The sequence below is a fragment of the Siphateles boraxobius genome, unplaced genomic scaffold (genome assembly GCF_051911475.1).
Source record: "Siphateles boraxobius isolate OS27281-9 unplaced genomic scaffold, OSU_SipBor_1 24, whole genome shotgun sequence".
Taxonomy (NCBI): Eukaryota; Metazoa; Chordata; class Actinopteri; order Cypriniformes; family Leuciscidae; genus Siphateles; species Siphateles boraxobius.
The window spans coordinates 9,790,598-9,809,504 of NW_027508855.1; the positions used below are offsets into that span (position 1 = coordinate 9,790,598).

At 37.0% G+C, this 18,907-nt stretch overlaps 1 protein-coding gene across 45 annotated transcripts in view; it reads left to right on the forward strand.

Annotated features, from left to right (window-relative positions):
* The window catches only part of camk2b1 (calcium/calmodulin-dependent protein kinase (CaM kinase) II beta 1), a 68,778-nt gene that overhangs the window by 25,778 nt on the left and 24,093 nt on the right, over positions 1 to 18,907 (forward strand). For 10 of the 45 annotated variants that reach the window (XM_077241271.1, XM_077241313.1, XM_077241277.1 and 7 more), the window contains 9 exons: positions 4,022 to 4,124; positions 4,295 to 4,378; positions 5,653 to 5,747; positions 6,875 to 6,997; positions 7,110 to 7,193; positions 7,272 to 7,314; positions 9,130 to 9,225; positions 14,607 to 14,641; positions 17,349 to 17,381. In XM_077241271.1, the coding sequence (XP_077097386.1) occupies positions 4,022 to 4,124; positions 4,295 to 4,378; positions 5,653 to 5,747; positions 6,875 to 6,997; positions 7,110 to 7,193; positions 7,272 to 7,314; positions 9,130 to 9,225; positions 14,607 to 14,641; positions 17,349 to 17,381 (696 nt within the window). Of the gene's footprint in view, positions 1 to 4,021; positions 4,125 to 4,294; positions 4,379 to 5,652; positions 5,748 to 6,874; positions 6,998 to 7,109; positions 7,194 to 7,271; positions 7,315 to 9,129; positions 9,226 to 14,603; positions 14,642 to 17,348; positions 17,382 to 18,907 lie in introns of all 45 variants that reach the window. The other 35 variants (XM_077241284.1, XM_077241302.1, XM_077241289.1 and 32 more) reach the window with 7 other exon arrangements.

Here is an 18,907-nt window from a genome sequence, read left to right on the forward strand (position 1 = left end):
TAAAAAGACTCAGAAATGCAATAGAACTCAGTCTGATCTCACACAGTGATAGCGCGCTACGTGTTTGTGTGTGTGTGTGTGTGTGTGTTGCTGGTGATAAATTCATTTTCATGAATGTTCAGGTAAGACTGCGCTAATTGGCCTGACTTAAAGAGCGACATTGATTTTTATGTATCGATCAAGCACTTCAAAAGTGCTTCCACTAATACGTCTGTAGTACTAATAATAATAGAGCAAATTTAATGAACCACGACAATGTAACTCGAACCTTCTAGATTACTCTTATTGCCCATAGAGTCAGTGTAGACATCAGGGTCCCAGGCCGGTCGTCATGTACAGGTTTGAGTTCACTGCAGTGCCATTTGACTGCTCCCTTGTGACCCTTGACCTTCTCTAAAACATAGTGTGCTTCACGACGTTGTTCTTAGAAATAATTCCACTAGTGTCACACTATCTAGCATGTTTTGCAGTTGGATTACATTGCTCCCATGCTTTCTGTAAACACATAATTAACGCTTTGTGGTTTGTCTGTGGAGAGGGTGATGCTTAGAAACTGTTTCGGAATGCATGCTGCATGTTTTCTGTCGTTTATAATCTCGTAAATAGTTCTTACAGTGGTTTGTCTTGTTTGGATGTCTCGTATGCATGTATAAGTGGTTTGATTGTGACTTGTTACTACTGTATATTTGTGATGTCATTTTATAAATGCCCATTTATCTGCAGGTTTTCTTCAAAATGCACAAATCCTTAAAAAAAATAAAACTTAGTTTAATACAAAGACCAAAACGGTGCACTTTGTGCTTTGACCGATGTATATCAATAAATTCATGTTTTAATTTAGCTGAAAACCAAAACCGAAAATAACGCTTTGGTTATTAAATTTGGGTAATTGGATAATTGAACTCGGTATGCTTTTCAGGGTGTTGTGTGCGCAACAAGCCACCTCACAATATTACAGATGAACAAATTTTACATATTGCTACTCAGCCATCATATTTGGTCATGATGAAGTGCTCCCACACTGCTGACATGTTTCCCTTTTGTATCTTATCTAAGATACTGAAGCAGTCAAAACGCATCATCGGGAAACATCACTAGCTATGTTTCCATCACCCTGTTGTCATGCGCATTTTGAAGTATCGCATCAGAAATGTGTGATGGAAACAGCAAAATTAAAAATAAATGAATCCCTTAATTCTCAAAAAAGTTTTTACGCTTGCTTGAGGTGGTTTTTGACTTGTGTGAAAAAGAGTTAATGCGAATAATGGGAGATGCAAAGTAAACGCATTTGCCGAATAACTACTGACGTAGCAAACATTAAACCCACGTGTCTAATCGCCTGTTTCCACGGATGGTGTCAATAATGTTGCATAACTTTTCAAATGGGGCCTCTGAGTAAAATGCCTCCCAAAAATCCTGCTGACGTTGTCTTTCCCATATGTATGGGGCTCGACGTTGTTTTAATGCTCTTGCTGCTAGTGTCTTCATCAAAAAATTCTACATTTCTTCTTTTGTGCGTAGCATTCAATTTGGCAATTGCAAGCTGCACTGCTAGTAGACCTAAATTTATAATTTGCCCAATTGTAACTAATTGCAGTCCTATCTCCATTTTCTATGGATGCCTTGTTTTATTTGCTGTTGGTTACTAGGTTACCAATACCACGTCATCCGGTCAAACAACAGCGAAAATTTTGGACTCATTGTGTAATTCTCATTTGTTTTTTGTTTTTTTGCGAACTTTAAAAAGATTTGCTTCACGTTTGGATGGAAACCCAGCTACTGTATTGCGTGTGTCAATGATTTGAAACTGAAAATTATTTTTTTGTTTGTTTCAGCTGAATATTTTGGGTTGCCAAAATTTTCAGTGCATCACTTGATTTTATCTGTGTAGGTTTAGATTCATGCTTCAGTTTCAATATAGCAGTATCCAGAAAAAGAAACAAGGCACAAGCTAAAAACGGCCAGCTCCATACTCTACTCTTACAGTACCAGCACTCTGGTTTTACGCTATCTGTGTCTACCCACACTGGAGTGCCCTTTTGAATGGAATCCCGGGGCACGCGCTCCTCCACAGCGGGACTCTGAGTGAACATGACAGGAATGCCACTGCAGAAAAGAGCAACGATCTTGCACAAGACAAGTATATCGAGACCAATGCTTTTTTTATTTTATTTTACTTGGCTACACAAGAAAACTTAACCAACTCTAGCCAATTTAACCACTGCACCCAGCTGTGTGTTTGTGTGCATATATATATGTACTTTTTTTCTTAGCTGTGCCCATGCTGATTAGATTTTTGCTAGGAAGTCAAGTCATGGATTTCTCTGCAGAGGTTATACGTTCGTGAAAGAGCGTTGAAGAGCGATTTTTGGCAGATCTTCTTTGCTGGATTTGTTCTCAGAGGGTGCTGTTCATCAAAATTCCTCCCACTACTGAGATTTAAGGCTGGGATTATTTCCTGGTGTTCCAGCTCTCAGCAGTGTGCATGTTTAACCTCTTTTTAGGGGGGAGTAGTCTGCATTAGCTATGCTATATGAGTTCTTCTGAGGATGGAGAAAAAATCTAGGAAATTTTAATGAAGGTGATGGTGGTAATGATGTGATAATGAGCGTTATGGAACAAGGATAACAGTGTAAAAAAGTAGATATCCACTGGCTCTAAATGAAACATTTATGAGCCACATTTGCTCAATAGCTTTAACGTCCATAGATATATATAGTCAAGTCAAGTCACCTTTATTTATATAGCGCTTTACACAATACAGATTGTTTCAAAGCAGCTTTAACAGGAAAATGTCTGTGAGCACTTGAGAACAAGTTGATCGCGTCTGCCACCATAGCTGATATCTAGATCTATATAGACTTCAGCAGATGATTTTCATAGGATTTTGTTTACCATTAATGTTAGATCATTCTGCATATGCTATTGGCTTGAATCAGTCTGTTATATATCTCTACTTAAAAGAAGGGGGTCTCGCTAAAAAAAATTTATATTATTGAAAGAAGTCTGTTTACCAAAGCTGCATGTTTTATCTGATGTAAAATATAGTAAAAACGCTAACATTGTGAAATATTGCTACAATTTAATATCACTGTTTTCTATTTTAATCTATTTTAAAATGTAATTTATTCCTGTGATGGCAACGCTACATTTTTTAATTGCTCCAGCAGCGGTTATTTGGAATGAAAATCTTTTGTAACATATTATAAATGTATTTTTCTGTAAATGTATTGTTATTATTTTTAAATCATCTTTCTGACCCCAAACTTTTAAATGGTGGTGGATATTTTTATTTATCACAGTTTAGAGCAGTTTAGTTGCAGTCTTTATTGTGAATCAGAGAGTGAGGGAAGTGGATGCTAGATCCACCAGATACTGCAATGCAGGAAAAGCTGCTTGAAATTTGACTATCTGGTGCAGTGCTTGTGAAAGTGTGTGTGACTGTGTATTTGGTTTGTTAGCCTGCCCTTACTGTTCAGAGTTGTGTGTGTGTGTGTGTGTGTGTGTGTGTGTGTGTTTGTGTGTGTGTGTGTGTGTGTGTGTGTGTGTGTGTGTGTGTGTGTGTGTGTGTGTGTGTGTGTGTGTGTGTGTGTGTGTGTGTGTGTGTGTGTGTGTGTGTGTGTGTGTGTGTGCGCGCTAGCAGAAGCATCAGGAGACACTAGAGGGGATATCACATTATTAGCATCCATCAGTGACAAAGAATAATGAGGCTAGATAATCTGGGTCAGTCGGGAGAAAAACACACACACATACGTGCACACACTCTTATTGCCAGTGAAGACAAACGTATTTTCCGCATCCTTCATTAGAAAGTTCGTCAACCAAACTCAACATTCAACTAATATTTCAAAGAATCAGATTTTGAGGGTTGTTTATCTGCAATGTTAAATTTGAACATGTTATGGATATCTGACTATTATTGTGTAGTGTGTGTTCGCATGCACAGTGTTTTTTATTGTGATGGTGTGTGTTTAAGTTGTGCGTTAAGGCAGGAGAAATGTTGTCTTTATTCTCCCCACAGCCAGAGAATCTGCTCTTGGCCAGCAAGTGCAAGAACGCTGCTGTGAAGCTGGCTGACTTTGGACTGGCCATCGAGGTGCAGGGAGACCAGCAGGCATGGTTTGGTATGTAATCGTTGCCATAGCAATGCAAACATGTAGTTTGATTTTGAGACACGCCCACACGACTCACTTTTTGGACACTTTATCTTGCGTGTGGTTACTACTTTTACGGTCACATTTTACTGGTGCAGCAGGAGTATCTGAAAGAGTGTGTGCTTAACTATGTTTTACAGGATTTGCAGGGACACCAGGTTACCTGTCACCTGAGGTGTTGAGGAAGGAGGCATATGGCAAACCGGTGGACATCTGGGCCTGTGGTAAATAAACTCAAATATAGTGACAAGCACATGCTAATTATGAAGAGACAAAGAGGTTTTCTGTGCTGTGCTTCAAAACTAAGTGAGCTGCCTTGCTGTCTACCTTCCCTGCTGAAAAACCTAAACCAGCCCAAGAGAGTTTTCTGTTCTTAGCTGGTATCCAATCCTGTTTTTGGCCTGCCAGCTTAACCAGCTTGGCCAGGATATGTGATCAAGCAAACTAGGAAAACGGTTCTAGGCTGGTTTGCTTATTTATTTATTTATTTTTCAGCAGGGTCCCAAAGGGATATTCACAAATACAGAGATTTTCAATGACGGAGACAGGAAGTCATTCATTTTTAACGGGAGTTGGGGATTTCTAGTCGACCTACACAACACTAATAAAACCTACTACCAAACAACAGCACCGAGACTCTGCATCCTCATCTACAGCGGTTGGACAATGAAACTGAAACACTGGCCAATATAGTGTTGGAGGTTTCACGCCTATATATACGCAGCCTTGTGGCCAATCTCCACTGATTTTTACATTCAATCAGAGCAGTAAGAGCAGAGTGTGAAGGTTGAATTAGCAGAGCAATAGCGCAGGTGTACATCAAATATTGCAATTCCACAAAACATAATGGGAGACATATCAGAGTTCCAAAGATGACAAATTGTTGGTGCCCATCCCTCTGGCTCATCTGTGACCAGGACAGAAAGTCTTTGTGGTGTATCAAGTGCTATGGTATCCAGGGTGATGTCGACATACCACTACGTAGGACTAACCACATCCAACAGAAGTAATTGTCAGCGCAAGAGGAAGCTGTCTGAAAGGGATGTCCAGGTACTAACCAAAAAAACCCCAGCTGCCCAAATCACTGCAGAATTGAATGCGTACCTCAACTCTCCTTTTTCTACCAAAACAGTTCGTCGGGAGCTCCACAGAGTTAATATTCATGGTCAGGCTGCTATACCCAAACCTTTGTTCACTCGTGCCAATGCCAAATGTCAGTTTCATTGGTGCCAACTGTGTCAACTTTTATCTGTCATTCCCTAGACGAACTAATGCTTTATTGGCTGCAAAAAGAGGCCCTACATCATATTAATAAATTGTGTTCGAAAAAGAGGTTGTTCCAGTTTCATTGTCCAACCCCTGTAATTTTTAATACTTTTGAGTATAGTACAAATGATATTACCTGACATATACTGTACATGTTACCTGAAATGTTGCTTATGTAATGTATGCACTTGAAACTGAATCATTATTTAGTTTTTAATTGTTCTCTATTCAGGTGTGATTCTGTACATTCTGCTGGTTGGATATCCACCTTTCTGGGACGAGGATCAGCACAAACTTTACCAACAGATCAAAGCTGGAGCTTATGATGTAAGTTTTACATCTTTTCAGTTCTGTGTCTTGCTCCCCCCTCTCTTTCCCTTCTTTATCAAAACCTCACATTCTTCTGATTGAAGATCATTGAGAATCATAAAGACCATTTGCCCTCATTGTTTTTCAAGTATGTACTGAAGGATGCACTTCATGAATATACAGTCCTCAGTGCAGTTTTAGCTTCTCTGACACGTGTCCCATCTGATGTAATCGTGACATTTTGATGTTCCCACTCCATCTAGCTTGTGCAACATATTTGTCTGATAAATGTTTCATGTAGACAGGAGGGTTCATAAGAGATGTTTTCTTTAAAAGAAGTTATAGCAATGTTAGGTGTTAAAGAAGTGTTATAATCATGTGTCTGGAGTTTAGCCCAACCTCTCTGCTGCTTGTACTCGTTTGTCTAGATTGATATTTGTTCTGATTTAATCATTCAATGAAAGCATTTTTAAATGTGAATGCAGAAATTCTATTTAGAATACTGTATTTAAAGGTGCAGTAAGCGATTTCTGAGAAACCATGTTGGTATTTGGAATCACCCAAACAAACACGCCCCTACCCAAAAGGATCACACCACTCCGCTCCCAAATTCACGAACAATTGCAATACAGGCACCTCCCCCCTAATGAGTATAAATGCCCCTTACTGCTGATTGGCAGTGTGTTTTGGTGCTCGGTCCATTCCACTTTCAACAGCGTTTCTCAGAAATCTCTTACTGCACCTTTAAGAAAAAGTGTGAAATGCGTATTGATTTTCACATTACAAAAACACTTTATCACCATCACATAGTCAGAATATCATATTAAGAATGTTAATTCGTTTTTATTTGGAAGTATTGATTCATACTTGTTTTTGCCGATATGGGTTTTTCAAAGGGCAATTTTTTCTGAGCCAAAATTGACTCATATACTATCTGCATATTACCAATCCATTAAAATCAGAAAATGGGACTTCAACAGGTGGTTTACTTCTGTAAAGTAAAATTTTCTTAGAGATGCACAAGTTATAGAAACTGCATATTCCAACAGGTGGTTTATTTGATCAACAAAGATTTGCAGCTGTAGCTTATGAATGCATCTGAATAATAGAATAATATACAGTATATCTTTTTATTTCTCTGGTAGTTTCCATCTCCAGAATGGGACACAGTTACTCCTGAAGCCAAAAACCTCATCAATCAAATGCTGACCATAAACCCTGCCAAAAGAATCACTGCACAGGAAGCTCTCAAACACCCATGGGTCTGCGTATGTATTCTCCAATATGCACATGCAGACATATAAAACACTTATACAAATACTGTACAGCAAAATGCAGGTCTAGATACAGTCAAAATCTTTTCCCTATTTGTTTCCATAGCAACGCTCTACTGTGGCTTCCATGATGCACAGACAAGAGACTGTGGAATGCCTGAAGAAGTTCAATGCCAGGAGGAAACTCAAGGTGTGTTTCATAGTGACACAGAAACTCACTCAATTTTATTTTTACACAAGAGGTTCAATTTCCTCCCTCTCCTCACAGGGGGCCATCCTCACCACCATGCTTGTGTCACGGAACTTCTCTGGTAAGTTACTCGGGTATGATGAAGCTGGATATTAACTATTTGAACGGTTTTGATGGATAGCCGAGTTGACGGATCTGCATGTTTTCTGATTAGTCTGTTCTGTGTATGATCACATGTCTTGATGTGCTTTGTTGACTGCTGTCTGCCAAAGAAATGTTCTAAGTCTCTTGGTCTCAATAAAAGTGACTTGTGGGCAAGACTGCCAATATGCTATACAAGGTCCTTAAAATTATTCTGACACTTAGATTTCAATTAAAATATTTGAATGTCATTGTATTAGACATCAAACTAAATGGCACCTGAAAACAAATGATATAGACAGTCCCTCCAGATTGATTGTGATTGTTGAACACAATTCAAAATCAACTAAACTATTTTTTTTGCATTCTTGCATTATTTGCCATTTAACAACAAAACGATCACAAGCGTAGAACTGCTTAAAGCTATTGCCATATTAGTGTGATAAAGAAATATGTCACACATGCTTAAATGGCCAAATACACACAAATTTGTGTAAAAATTGTGTGGCTGAATTTTTTACAACAAAAATAAACAAGCCTTCTGCATTTTTATCTGTCATGTATGACTATTATTTATCATGCATACATGCTAGTTTCCATAAGATTCTGGAAATTACCACCACAAAATCAGTATTTTTGATCACACATTTTTTTTTTTGGTTGTAAAATCCTTGTAAGAATGGCTAGAGTGTTTCTCAGAACTAACTTACATTTTTTGATAAATTACGTTTACCAAAATATTCACGATTATTTTGCCAGTATTGTAATCATGATTATTTAATACGATTATGAGTGAGCCATATGACCAAAACCTTATATGAGTAATTCATTTAACAATATTGATATATATATATATATATATATATATATATATATATATATCAAGTATATATTTGCTGGAAATAAGGTTGCTATGACGTCTACATTTTAGATACCAGTGAAATTTCATATTCTATTTACCAATTTTGCTACCAGAGTTTGTGATGCTAAATAATACAAGTAAAAAAAATAAGTCCTCAAAAACAGTGTTACAATAAAAACAAATTACAATTACAATAGGTCAAATACGATAGAAAAATAATACAAATGAAACAAATTTTGACTAGTTTATCTGGTATCATTTTAAATATTACAAATTACAACTTATTATTAATAAGTGCCACTTAGTCCATTAACTAGTGTATAGAAATTCATACATTTTTAAGTGTGGTTTAAGTGTCCACATACTTTAAGTGACCCACCACCTACTTACTATCCTTTCCTCTTCATCTCGCAGCTTGCGGTTTTCATGTAGCTCTGACCTCGCAGATATCATGCATAATAAAAATAGCATGCATTTCTAGGTTCCTCACTGAACGTATAATCTCTCTGTCTCTCTCTGTCAGTTCTCTTTTATTTGATCTCCTTAATGGAAATTCAAGTAGTTATAGTAGCAAATTCTGCCTTCTGATCTCATCTGTGATGCCAGTGCTCTGCTTTTAACCACTTCAGATGATGGTCCAACAGATGACGTTGATAAATATGTGTGATTTTGAATGTTAGGAGGGACGATTCCCTCTGAGTCAGAGTCAGATGTCAATATGGCTCTTGTTTAAGTGGGTATCATTTTGTTACGAGCCACCTGTCTCTCAAAAAAAAATGGTTTGATGTGTTCTTATATTTGACAGTTTCTTCTCCCATAGACTAATAAATGGTTCTCTTTCACTCTGCCCCCTTTCCTCTTCCCTTCTCTCTCTTTGTTCCTCCCTCTGAATTTGTTTGTGATTGTGTGTGGGTATGTGTGTGTGTGTGTTAGTGGGTAGCAGGCAGACCACGGCTCCCGCCTCGGTCACTGCGGCTGCGGCTGCTGTAGCCGCGGCTGCAGGCACCACAGCAGGGCTGGTGGAACAAGGTAGCGCCACACTACTGGGCTTAACTCCTCTGACACGCTCTGTCTGAGACGCTCCTCCCATCCCCTTTCTCTCTATACGCAGTGCACACCACTTTTTTTCCTTTTCTTTCATTTTCCTTTTCCTTTAACATATACTTTTTAGTTTCCTTTTCATTTCCTGTTATTTGTCTTTTATCTTTTCATATTTCTTTCTTTTTTCTCTTTTAATTTCCCATATCTTTTTTTTTGTTTCCTTTCACATTTCTTTCCATTTTTCTTTCCCAATTCCTTTCACTTTCAAGTTCCATTTTCCTTTTTCTTTCACTTTTCCTTTATTTTCCTTTTAATTTCCTGTTCTCTTTCTTTTACGTTTCCTTTTTTATTTCTTTTTCCTTTTTCATTTCCCATTTCCTTTTCTCTTCCCATATAATTTCCCTTTCTGTTTCAATTTTTCTTTTCTTTTTATTACCTTTCTTTCCATTTCCCCTTTCCTTTCAATTAAATTTCCCTTTTCTTTTCCCTTACCCGTTCCTGGTCCATTTTCCTTTTTCTTTCACTTTTACTTTGTTTTCCTTTTTTATTTCCTGTTTTTTTTTTAACTTCACATCTAATTTAATTTTGTTTCCTTTTTCCATTCCTTTTTTCCTTTCTTTCCGCCTCCTTTCAGTTTCCTTTCCTTTTCCTTTCTTTCCGCTTCCTTTAAGTTAATGATTTCCTTACCTCTAGTAGTAACTCTAGTCATTGCGTTTCCCTTTCCATTTTCTTTTTCAGTTTGATGAATTAATTTCCTGTTTAATTTTTCCTTTTTTCCATTTCTATCACAATTTTTTATGAACGAAACATCATTATATTTTGTTCCCCCCCATCATCCTCTTATTTCCTCTGTCACTCACTAGTCCACGATTGTCTCTGCATGGGGCTAAAGTGTGCACGATGACTCACCCTCTACCTGTCTTTCCTGCTGTTTATTTTTCTTTCTTGTCCTCCACACTCCCGTGTCATTATTCACTTCATTTTTCTTGCAGTTCATGTCTGATATCATGATGCCACTTATTAGTCTTCTAAGATGTCTGTCATCATCACTGTCATCATCATTCCATTCATCTTTTATTTATTTCACAGAGGAGCTACACCAAGATCCCTGCATTTTTCCTTCCCACTCTCCTTTTTGAGTCCTGTTCTCTCCATCATTTCTTCCTTTCATATGTGCCATAAATCACTGCCTTTTACTTTTTTCTGGTTTATTCTTATCCTCTTCCTCCTCCTCATCACTTTTCTTTGCCATTTTTATCTGACACCCATAAGCCATCTTCACTTCCATCCTCTGTATTCCTCCTTCCTTCGTTTACTCTGTCTTTTAATATGGTCTGTGAAGTTGAAGTTCACCCCTGTTTCCGGGGGTGGGATAGTCTGCCTGCTGTTGTGCTGAATGCTGCATGGGAGTTTGGACTAGTGCATGTTCACTAACTTGGGGGTGTGATGGGCTGAATGGATCTTGTGCACTTGTGCATGGTCAAAGCTTCTTGACAACTGTACTCACTATATCAAATGTTTTATATATTTTTATTTTCACTCTTTAGCCTTTTTTAACCAGCATTTCATATATACTTGTATCGAAGGGATGTAGAATTATGTCGAATTTCTATTAACATTAATTAGAAATACTGAATATGGATATATACACAATATGAGGGAAAACACATGAAAACAATATCATTTTGATCCATATTGGTGCTGTAGTGAGTATACAGTTGCAGTAGATTATTTTATAGGGTTTAGCCTAGAGTTTAGCCTAGGGCACTACACTACACTGCACCTAGGGCACTACACTACTATGCCTGTAATTAAACATTATAGTTGTAGTTTGATCAAGAACATTTAATTTTGAATCTTTTTCTTGCTCCTTATTTCAACTGTTCTTTGTTCATTTCATCTCCTCCAGAACTGATAGCTAGGATATCAGTCATTGCTAATCTATCACAAAACCAATTTGTGATAGAATCTATCACAAAACCAAACAAAATCAGTTTCTGAGCAATCTGCTCAAACAGCCAAATTTAGTCATTTTAAGGTCTTATTTTTACTTTAAATATAATAAACAGAAAATAATAAACTGCTTATAATAATCAGAAAACTCAATTGGTGTGGACGCTAATGTAAGTTATTGTTATAGTTTTTTTTTTTTTTTAAGTCATTATTTTGGTGTGAATTTTGTCCAGACATTTTACTGGATGTGTTATGAGTAGAACTGGCCTGTATATCATAGCTAAAATAAAAAATTGTAGATATTTTTTTTAGCTTTTTGTTGATGTTCAGTATATATCTTGATATTTTTTATTTGCTCTGAAATGGTTTCAAATAATGCTTTTGTGTCAGTGGAATAATCTTTTCAACCAAACAGCCATTGACATTTAAGCTTAGAGGAAAAAAAGAATTTCTTGATTTATCCAAACAGCTGTTCTGGAGGAGAAGCCAGTGCCATTGTTTTACCATTTACCTTCATGGGAGTGCAGTAAATGATTCAGGTTTAAATGTTTTTCAGCTTTTCCTTTTCCTGTTTTTTTTAATGCATCATGAGTGAGGTAGAAGGGTTGAGCTGGTACATTGAGCGTGTGCTGTGGCTCAATGTGAAGGCTGTGATTCATATTTGATGCTCCCTCCACATGCCTACAATCAAATATTTATGTAGTGCTGCCTCTCTCTGTTGTCCTTCTACTACCCTCAGCCTGAGCAAACAGACTACTGGGCTATAGGCAGTTACACTACATATACAGATATTTGGATCATTCCGAATCCTCTGATTCGACTTTAAAACAGTCCATATAAGAGAATGCATTTTGTATTATATATAAGTATGTGAACTCCCGCTTCTAATTAACTTGCTTGACTGTGTCAGTGGAAGCTGTTCTAACAGCAAAGGGGGGGGGGGGGTCAACTGCATATTAATGTTTCAATACTTTTTAAAATTTTTTTTTTTAATGTTTTATAGTGAAAAACTATGTAATGCTCAATTTTTTTGTGCATCCATTATACATGACACAAGATGCATTTAAAGTATGTTGTATTGAGATAATATTCTTTATTTAATATAAATATTATATTATTGCTGTAATGATTAATATGTGTTTAATGTAAATATTAATCAAAATATTTTGATTATTTAATGTTACATTTTTCAAAGAGAGTAGAGTAGTGAAACTGCTTATACAAAAACATCCTGGCACAAACGTATTTGCCTGCCTTTTTTTGTTTTTGTTTTGTTTTGTTTTTTACCTTGTTTGTGCTGACTCTGACCCTGCAAAGTAGATAAACTCTGAGAAAAATGATGAATGTACTGAAAATAAGTTGGCATACTTCTTTTTTTTTTCTTGAGCCCCATATACAGCTCCACTTTTTTAGCTTCACCATTCATAGAAACACGAGACTTTGGTTTTTTGACCTCTTCTCCACTGCTCTCTCTTTTTCTCTCCATTCTCTCTTCCTATCTTTCTCTTGCTCTCTGTGTTAATGGCAAGGTAAGGAGTTCCGCTCACTCTATAGTATTAAATGTAACTTCACCACTCCTGCTCTTTCTACAGGGACGCATGCTCATTTCTTCTCACTGCTCTCTTTGGGCCACCAGATGGATGGATCGGTGGCCCAGATACAGTCCTAGGAGGATCTGTGTCAAATTCCAACCTCGAATGACCCTGTTCTTCGATTTATGACCAGAAATACTCTGGTCATAAATACTCTGGTTATACCTATTTAATTTTTAATCCATAATGTCATCCACTGAACAGTCTTATTGGTGACGAAGCTGTATCTGTTCGATCTTTTTTTACAGAAATACAGAATTATTCTGAATTAGAGTCTTTTTGCTGAACTGATCTGATGAACACTATCTAGATCAGTAGTCTTATCCTCAGAAGTGCTAAGACACCCTTCAAAATGTGTTGTAGGGATGGGTGCAAGTACACGAGTACTCAGAAATCAAACACATTTTTTTTCTCATTACTCGATTTGATTGAACTTCGATTTGAAGACGTTTCACTGTGATTGAAATCCAGTGACCGCTATACACAAATGTACCAAAGGCATCATGTTTTTTTAGCATCATTTTTGCAGTATGAGTACTCAAGTATAGAAAATTATCAAAAAGGCCCATCCCCATGTTTAACTTGAGAAATAAAGCTTAGAATCTTTTCAGTGCTACTTTATTAATAGTCTAACCAACTCTGGCTTTGTGGGTCTTTGAGGAACCAGACATGCCGAATGAGTTTGATGCGAATGTAATGGTGTTACTGTGGTTTATTATTAAAAAAGCAGAAGTTATTTGAATTAACTGCTTTAAAGGACCATGCGCAGTTGCTCGAGAGGGTCTGTGTATTTGTATGCAAATTAATTTTTAATATAAAATGGTACAAGAACCAATAATGACAGTGATTGTGTCAGATGCTTCCTTTTACAGTGTTTTTATGTTGATTTGAAGTGTTGTTCACCATGATGCTGTAAAAACAGATTATTTGTTTTGTAATTTTCATAATTAATTTGATTGAAAAGTTCCTCGGTCAACTATTCTGTTTGGAAACGGTTTGGCTGAACCTACAAAAGCTCATTTTAAAATGTTAGTTGCTTCTGTGATAAGGAAGCGGATGTAATATAGCTTAGTGAATTTCTCCGCCACATTCTTTTCTGAAAGACTTACAAAGAGCATAAACGTGATAAAAAAAATTATGAATTAGACAATGAGGAACAGTTCACTCAAACCAGCCATGGGTAACGCTTTATAATAAATCTTAATCTTTAAAACTCTTTATTAATTTTATATAATACTTACTAAATCAGTTTTGGGCAATCAATTAGGTATCATGAGACATTGAACATGAAATATGCTGATCTAGTAAGAATTATATAATGTGTTGTTAAAGACTCACTAATGACGTTTATTATAAAGTGTCATTGGTAGAAATCTGGCTGTATCAGTCAGAGTTCTGAGTAGGCCAACACAGAATCTAGCCTTGCAGAAAGTTCTTGGTGTTTCGGCAGAATTTGAATGCCTGTTATTCACAAAGTTTTGAAAATCTCCAGGCTCTTTTGAGCTTGTTTATTAAAAGTTTGGGCTAATTTCGCTATTTAGTTATTAATAATGGCTTACCATGTTTAAAGCCATTCCATACAATTCTTCCCCTCAAAAATAAGTGCAGAACCAAATAAAAGGAGAAAAAAAACGCAGATTCTGTCTGGGCCTAGTTATGCTGTTCAAGATTATTAGTATGATTAATATCTGCAGTGTTATGTTTGGTTTTAGGAAATACAGCCCTGGGTAAATTGCCTGTCCGGCGGGTTAATTGACATTTTGTAATATGTAATATGGTGTTGCTGATTTAACTTCTCTCTCTTATTTCCTCCCATTGTAGCAGCCAAGAGCTTGTTGAACAAAAAAGCAGACGTTAAGGTAAGAAGACCCAGGCATGACCATATGGTTTCTTAGTACCTTCACTCTTTTCACTATACTCAGTCTCTCCGCTCTGCTATTTTGCTGGCTTAATCTATCAGTGCTTTCTGTGTGTGTTTAGAGTGTCTTCTTTGTTGCATGATTGTGTTGTTTTCATACATAAGTGTTGTTAGTTCATATATTGTGTTTGAAGTGTGTGTGTGTGTTAGAACAAGAATGTCTGAAAACATGACCACTGACACCTAAAATCACCTCAATAAACTGTATTTAAATATTGTTCAAATTAAATCTAGTCAACCTCTCCTCAAAACTGATTTCACCTTACTGAGATTCCAAAATATCACAAATATTCAGAGATTTCTGTTCTTAAAGGGTAGGATTTAGGGTTGGACTTCATATGTTCTATTTTATTTTTCCATTAAACACTAACCCCTGGTTTCACAGACGAGGCGTAAGCCTAGTTCCAGACTAAAATGCATTATTGAGCCGTTTTAACTGAAAGAAACCTGCACGAACATATCTTAGAAAATATGTAGGTGCCATTTTTACTTTTATCTCAAGATGCACATCAGTAATGTTTTTTCTAAAGAAAAATGTAATAATCTACTTAAATGTTCTAATTGAACTAAGACTTAATCCTGGCTTAATCTAAGCCCTGTCTGTGAAACCAGGCCGAAAAGAATTTAAAATATCTTATCTTGAAACTGCACTTTTCTATATAATGAAAGCGGATGGTGACCAATGACTGTCAAGCATATGACTTGTAAACTATATTACTACTCTTCCAGAGCCTGTCTGCCAGTTCTTCAGAAGACTTGTAATTTAGCTCATTTATGGACTCCAGATAATTTTGTGTCCTTTTCAGCTTTGACAGCCAATAGTCACCATCCACATTCATTGTGAGCAAAAGAGCAGCTCATCACCAAAAAAAAAAAGTAAAACAAAACACAAGTTTGGATTGACATGAGGATGAGTAAATAGGTAAATATCCCTGATTTAAAGGTAATGTGTGAATATATTAGCCAACTTTAACACATTTCCCCATATTTCAATCCATCCCTCAGGGTTCCGCTTATTAGTGCGAAAGTGTGCAAATAGCATGTGGATTACGCAATGAGCTTTTGCATTGAGTATTTCACTTAATTCGCTGGACCCTTTTGCAGTCATTAGAACATGAAAATAAACATTTATTTAGCTACCAATAAGAGTTACCTTTAACACATTTCCCCATATTTAAATTCATCCCACAGGGTTCTACAAATTTGTGCAAAAATTTAAAAATTATGAACCTCATGATGAGTATTGTAGTGAATTTGATGGGCTCTCTAGTAGTCAGAAGATTGTTACCAAACACCGTAACAAGCTCTATCCGGTCATGGAGCCAGTGATACCACTGAAAGATGAGACGAAATGAATGTTTTATTTCCGTCAGCGCCTGTGGATGTGTGGGAGACGTTTACGGGAATGATATAACGAAGACAGCTGTGATGTCATTGAGGAATCTATGGAATCTTCCACAAGAGCCAGAATAATTTGATTCATGAAACAGGATTTTAAGAGATGAACTGCACTTAACACTTATGAGAGTGATTGTAGACACACACTCACACACATTTTCTACTGTTTCTACTTCATCGTCACCCCTGTGACTCACACCTGCTATCTCCATGTGTGTGCGTGTGTGTGTGTGTTTGTGTGTGTGTGTGAGTGAGTGAGTGAGTGAGTGAGTGAGTGGAGAAATAGTTCAGCAGGGAATGTGACACTGGTTCCAGGAATAGCCATGATTCTGAAACGAAAATAGCAGCACATTGCTCCTCTCATCGCCTAGCAACAGGCTCCCCCACGTCTCCAGCCATTTTAAAATATTTCTTCTCTCCTTTTCATGATTACTTTAATCTCACCTTCCTTCACCTTTATGCTCCGTCTCCAAAGATCATGTTGAGCTGCTCTTTATTTAGTTTCTGTCACTATTTTTTCAAATTAACTGAAGCTGACTTCCTTACTTTGTGTCTAAATCTTTGCAGTAATGCTGGTTATGTAATTCTGCTTTAGAATTGGAGGCATTTTTTTTTTTATATACGGCAGTTGCAGCGATTGGAAGTTGCACTGCTGCATTTTCAACCAAAGCGCTTCTGAGAACATTCTGTGCTTAATATAACTCGTTCTTGGCTGCCCTTTTTTTTTTTAGGACAACAAATATCACTGAACCGCACAGACTGTGCTTGCTTCCTCTCTCAGCATCCCTGCCTGTCCTTGAACATCAATTCCTACTTTGTGTGCTCCAGGTTTAGGACCAGATTATCTCAGAATTGAAACTATCTCGAATATGTCTCGAACAAGTGACCCTGGATCAGTTAACTTTGCTTACACTGATCATTCCTCAAGTGCACTTCAACTATTCTTCTGGTAGTTGCATGTTTCTCTCTCCTTTTTCCTTCACTTGAACCCACCCCTTCCTTATTCCTCTTTCTACAAATGTCCTGTTGTACAGAAGTCTACATATTGTCTTGCTCTAAACCCAAACCTTCACCTACACCCCAAAATTATTCTTCAGATTGTTTTCTTTGCCTGGTAAACTCGGCTCTGGCTGCATCTGATGCTTTTATCTGGACCCCAGAAAACAGTTATCAAGCAGGCTACTTTTTTATATATCGTCTCACAGTTCTCTCCATTTTTCACACCTCTTTCCCTCTCATTCTCTCTCTAGAAGCGGAAGTCGAGCTCTACCATTCAGTACATGGTGAGAATCTTGTTTCATTTACACCTGCCTATTTTTCTTTCATCTTTCTCTCCACTTGTACCTCCACCTACCTGATAATGTGCAACACTTCCCTCTAAATTCGTACTTCAGATCCTGCATTTCTGTGGGACATAATACAGTGATGGTCAGTATAAAATATACTCAGTTTTCAGATACTTTATGGTTCTATTTTAAACAAATGCTTATTTTTAGCTTGTTTATTGCTGATCAACAAATCTTGGATCTTAGTCTTAGCCTTACAGACTGCCCACACTTCATCCGCTGAGCACCTGATTCATATGATCTGATCAGCTGACTTAAAGGATTAGTTCACCTCAAAATGAAAATGTCCTAATAATTTACTCATCCCAATGCCATCCAAGATATCCATTTCTTTCTTTCATTAGTGGAAGAGAAATACATTTTTTGAGGAAAACATTTCTGGATTTTTCTTTGAATAATGGACTTAAATGACAGCCAGCGTTTCGAAGTCCAAATCAATGCAGTTTCAAAGGTCTTTGAAGTGCTTTAACGGACTGTGCACGATCACAGCTGAGGAATAGGGTCTTATCTCACGAAACGATAGGTCTTTAAAAAAAAATATATATATATATATATATATACTTTTTAACTACAATTGTTCGGATTGAGCTGATCTGCAACTCGCCGGGAACTACGTCATGACGTTGAAAAGTCAGGTTCGATATCGCCGACGTCAGCGGAAGTACCGATTTGTAAACAATGGGGCGGTACTTCTGCCGACGCCGGCGATATCGAGCCAGACCTTTCAACGTGATGACGTAGTTCCCGGCGTGTTGCAGATCAGCTCAATCCGATCAATTGTAGTTAAAAAGTGTTTTTTTGTTTGTTTTTCTGATAAGACCCCCCTCCTCAGCTGCGATCGTGCACAGTCCGTTAAAGCACTTCAAAGACCTTTGAAACTGCATTGATTTGGACTTCAAAACGCTGGTTGTCATTGAAGTCCATTATTTGAAGAAAAATCCAGAAATGTTTTCCTCAAAAAACTTAATTTCTCTTCCACTGAGGAAAGAAAGACATGGATATCTTGGATGGCATCGGAGTGAGTAAATTATTAGGAAATTTTCATTTTGAGGTGAACTAATCCTTTAAGCAACTTTCAAGGGAAGAGGTCAGTTCACACCAAGAATGACCATAACTATAACAATAACTATATTAGTGTGCACACCAACGGACGATAATGTTGTTTATTATAAGTGTGCAATGCAGTTATGTCTTTAAATGCTAGAGATCTTTAAAGATGGGTGTATTCTGATTGGCTGTCAATGTTTTGCTGGAAAAAATTGTTCTGAAAGTGATTCCAAAAATGTTCCTCTGTTTTGTTATCATAATAGCTGTAATATGGACTTTGCTATTTTCATACATTTAGAAAGATTATCAAAGCTATATAGTTAAGGCTCTGATATGCTCACTGCAACATTTTTTCTTCACTTAGGGCTAAAAAGAAGTATGCAAACAGCAGTAGAAAAAACATTTGATGTGGATAT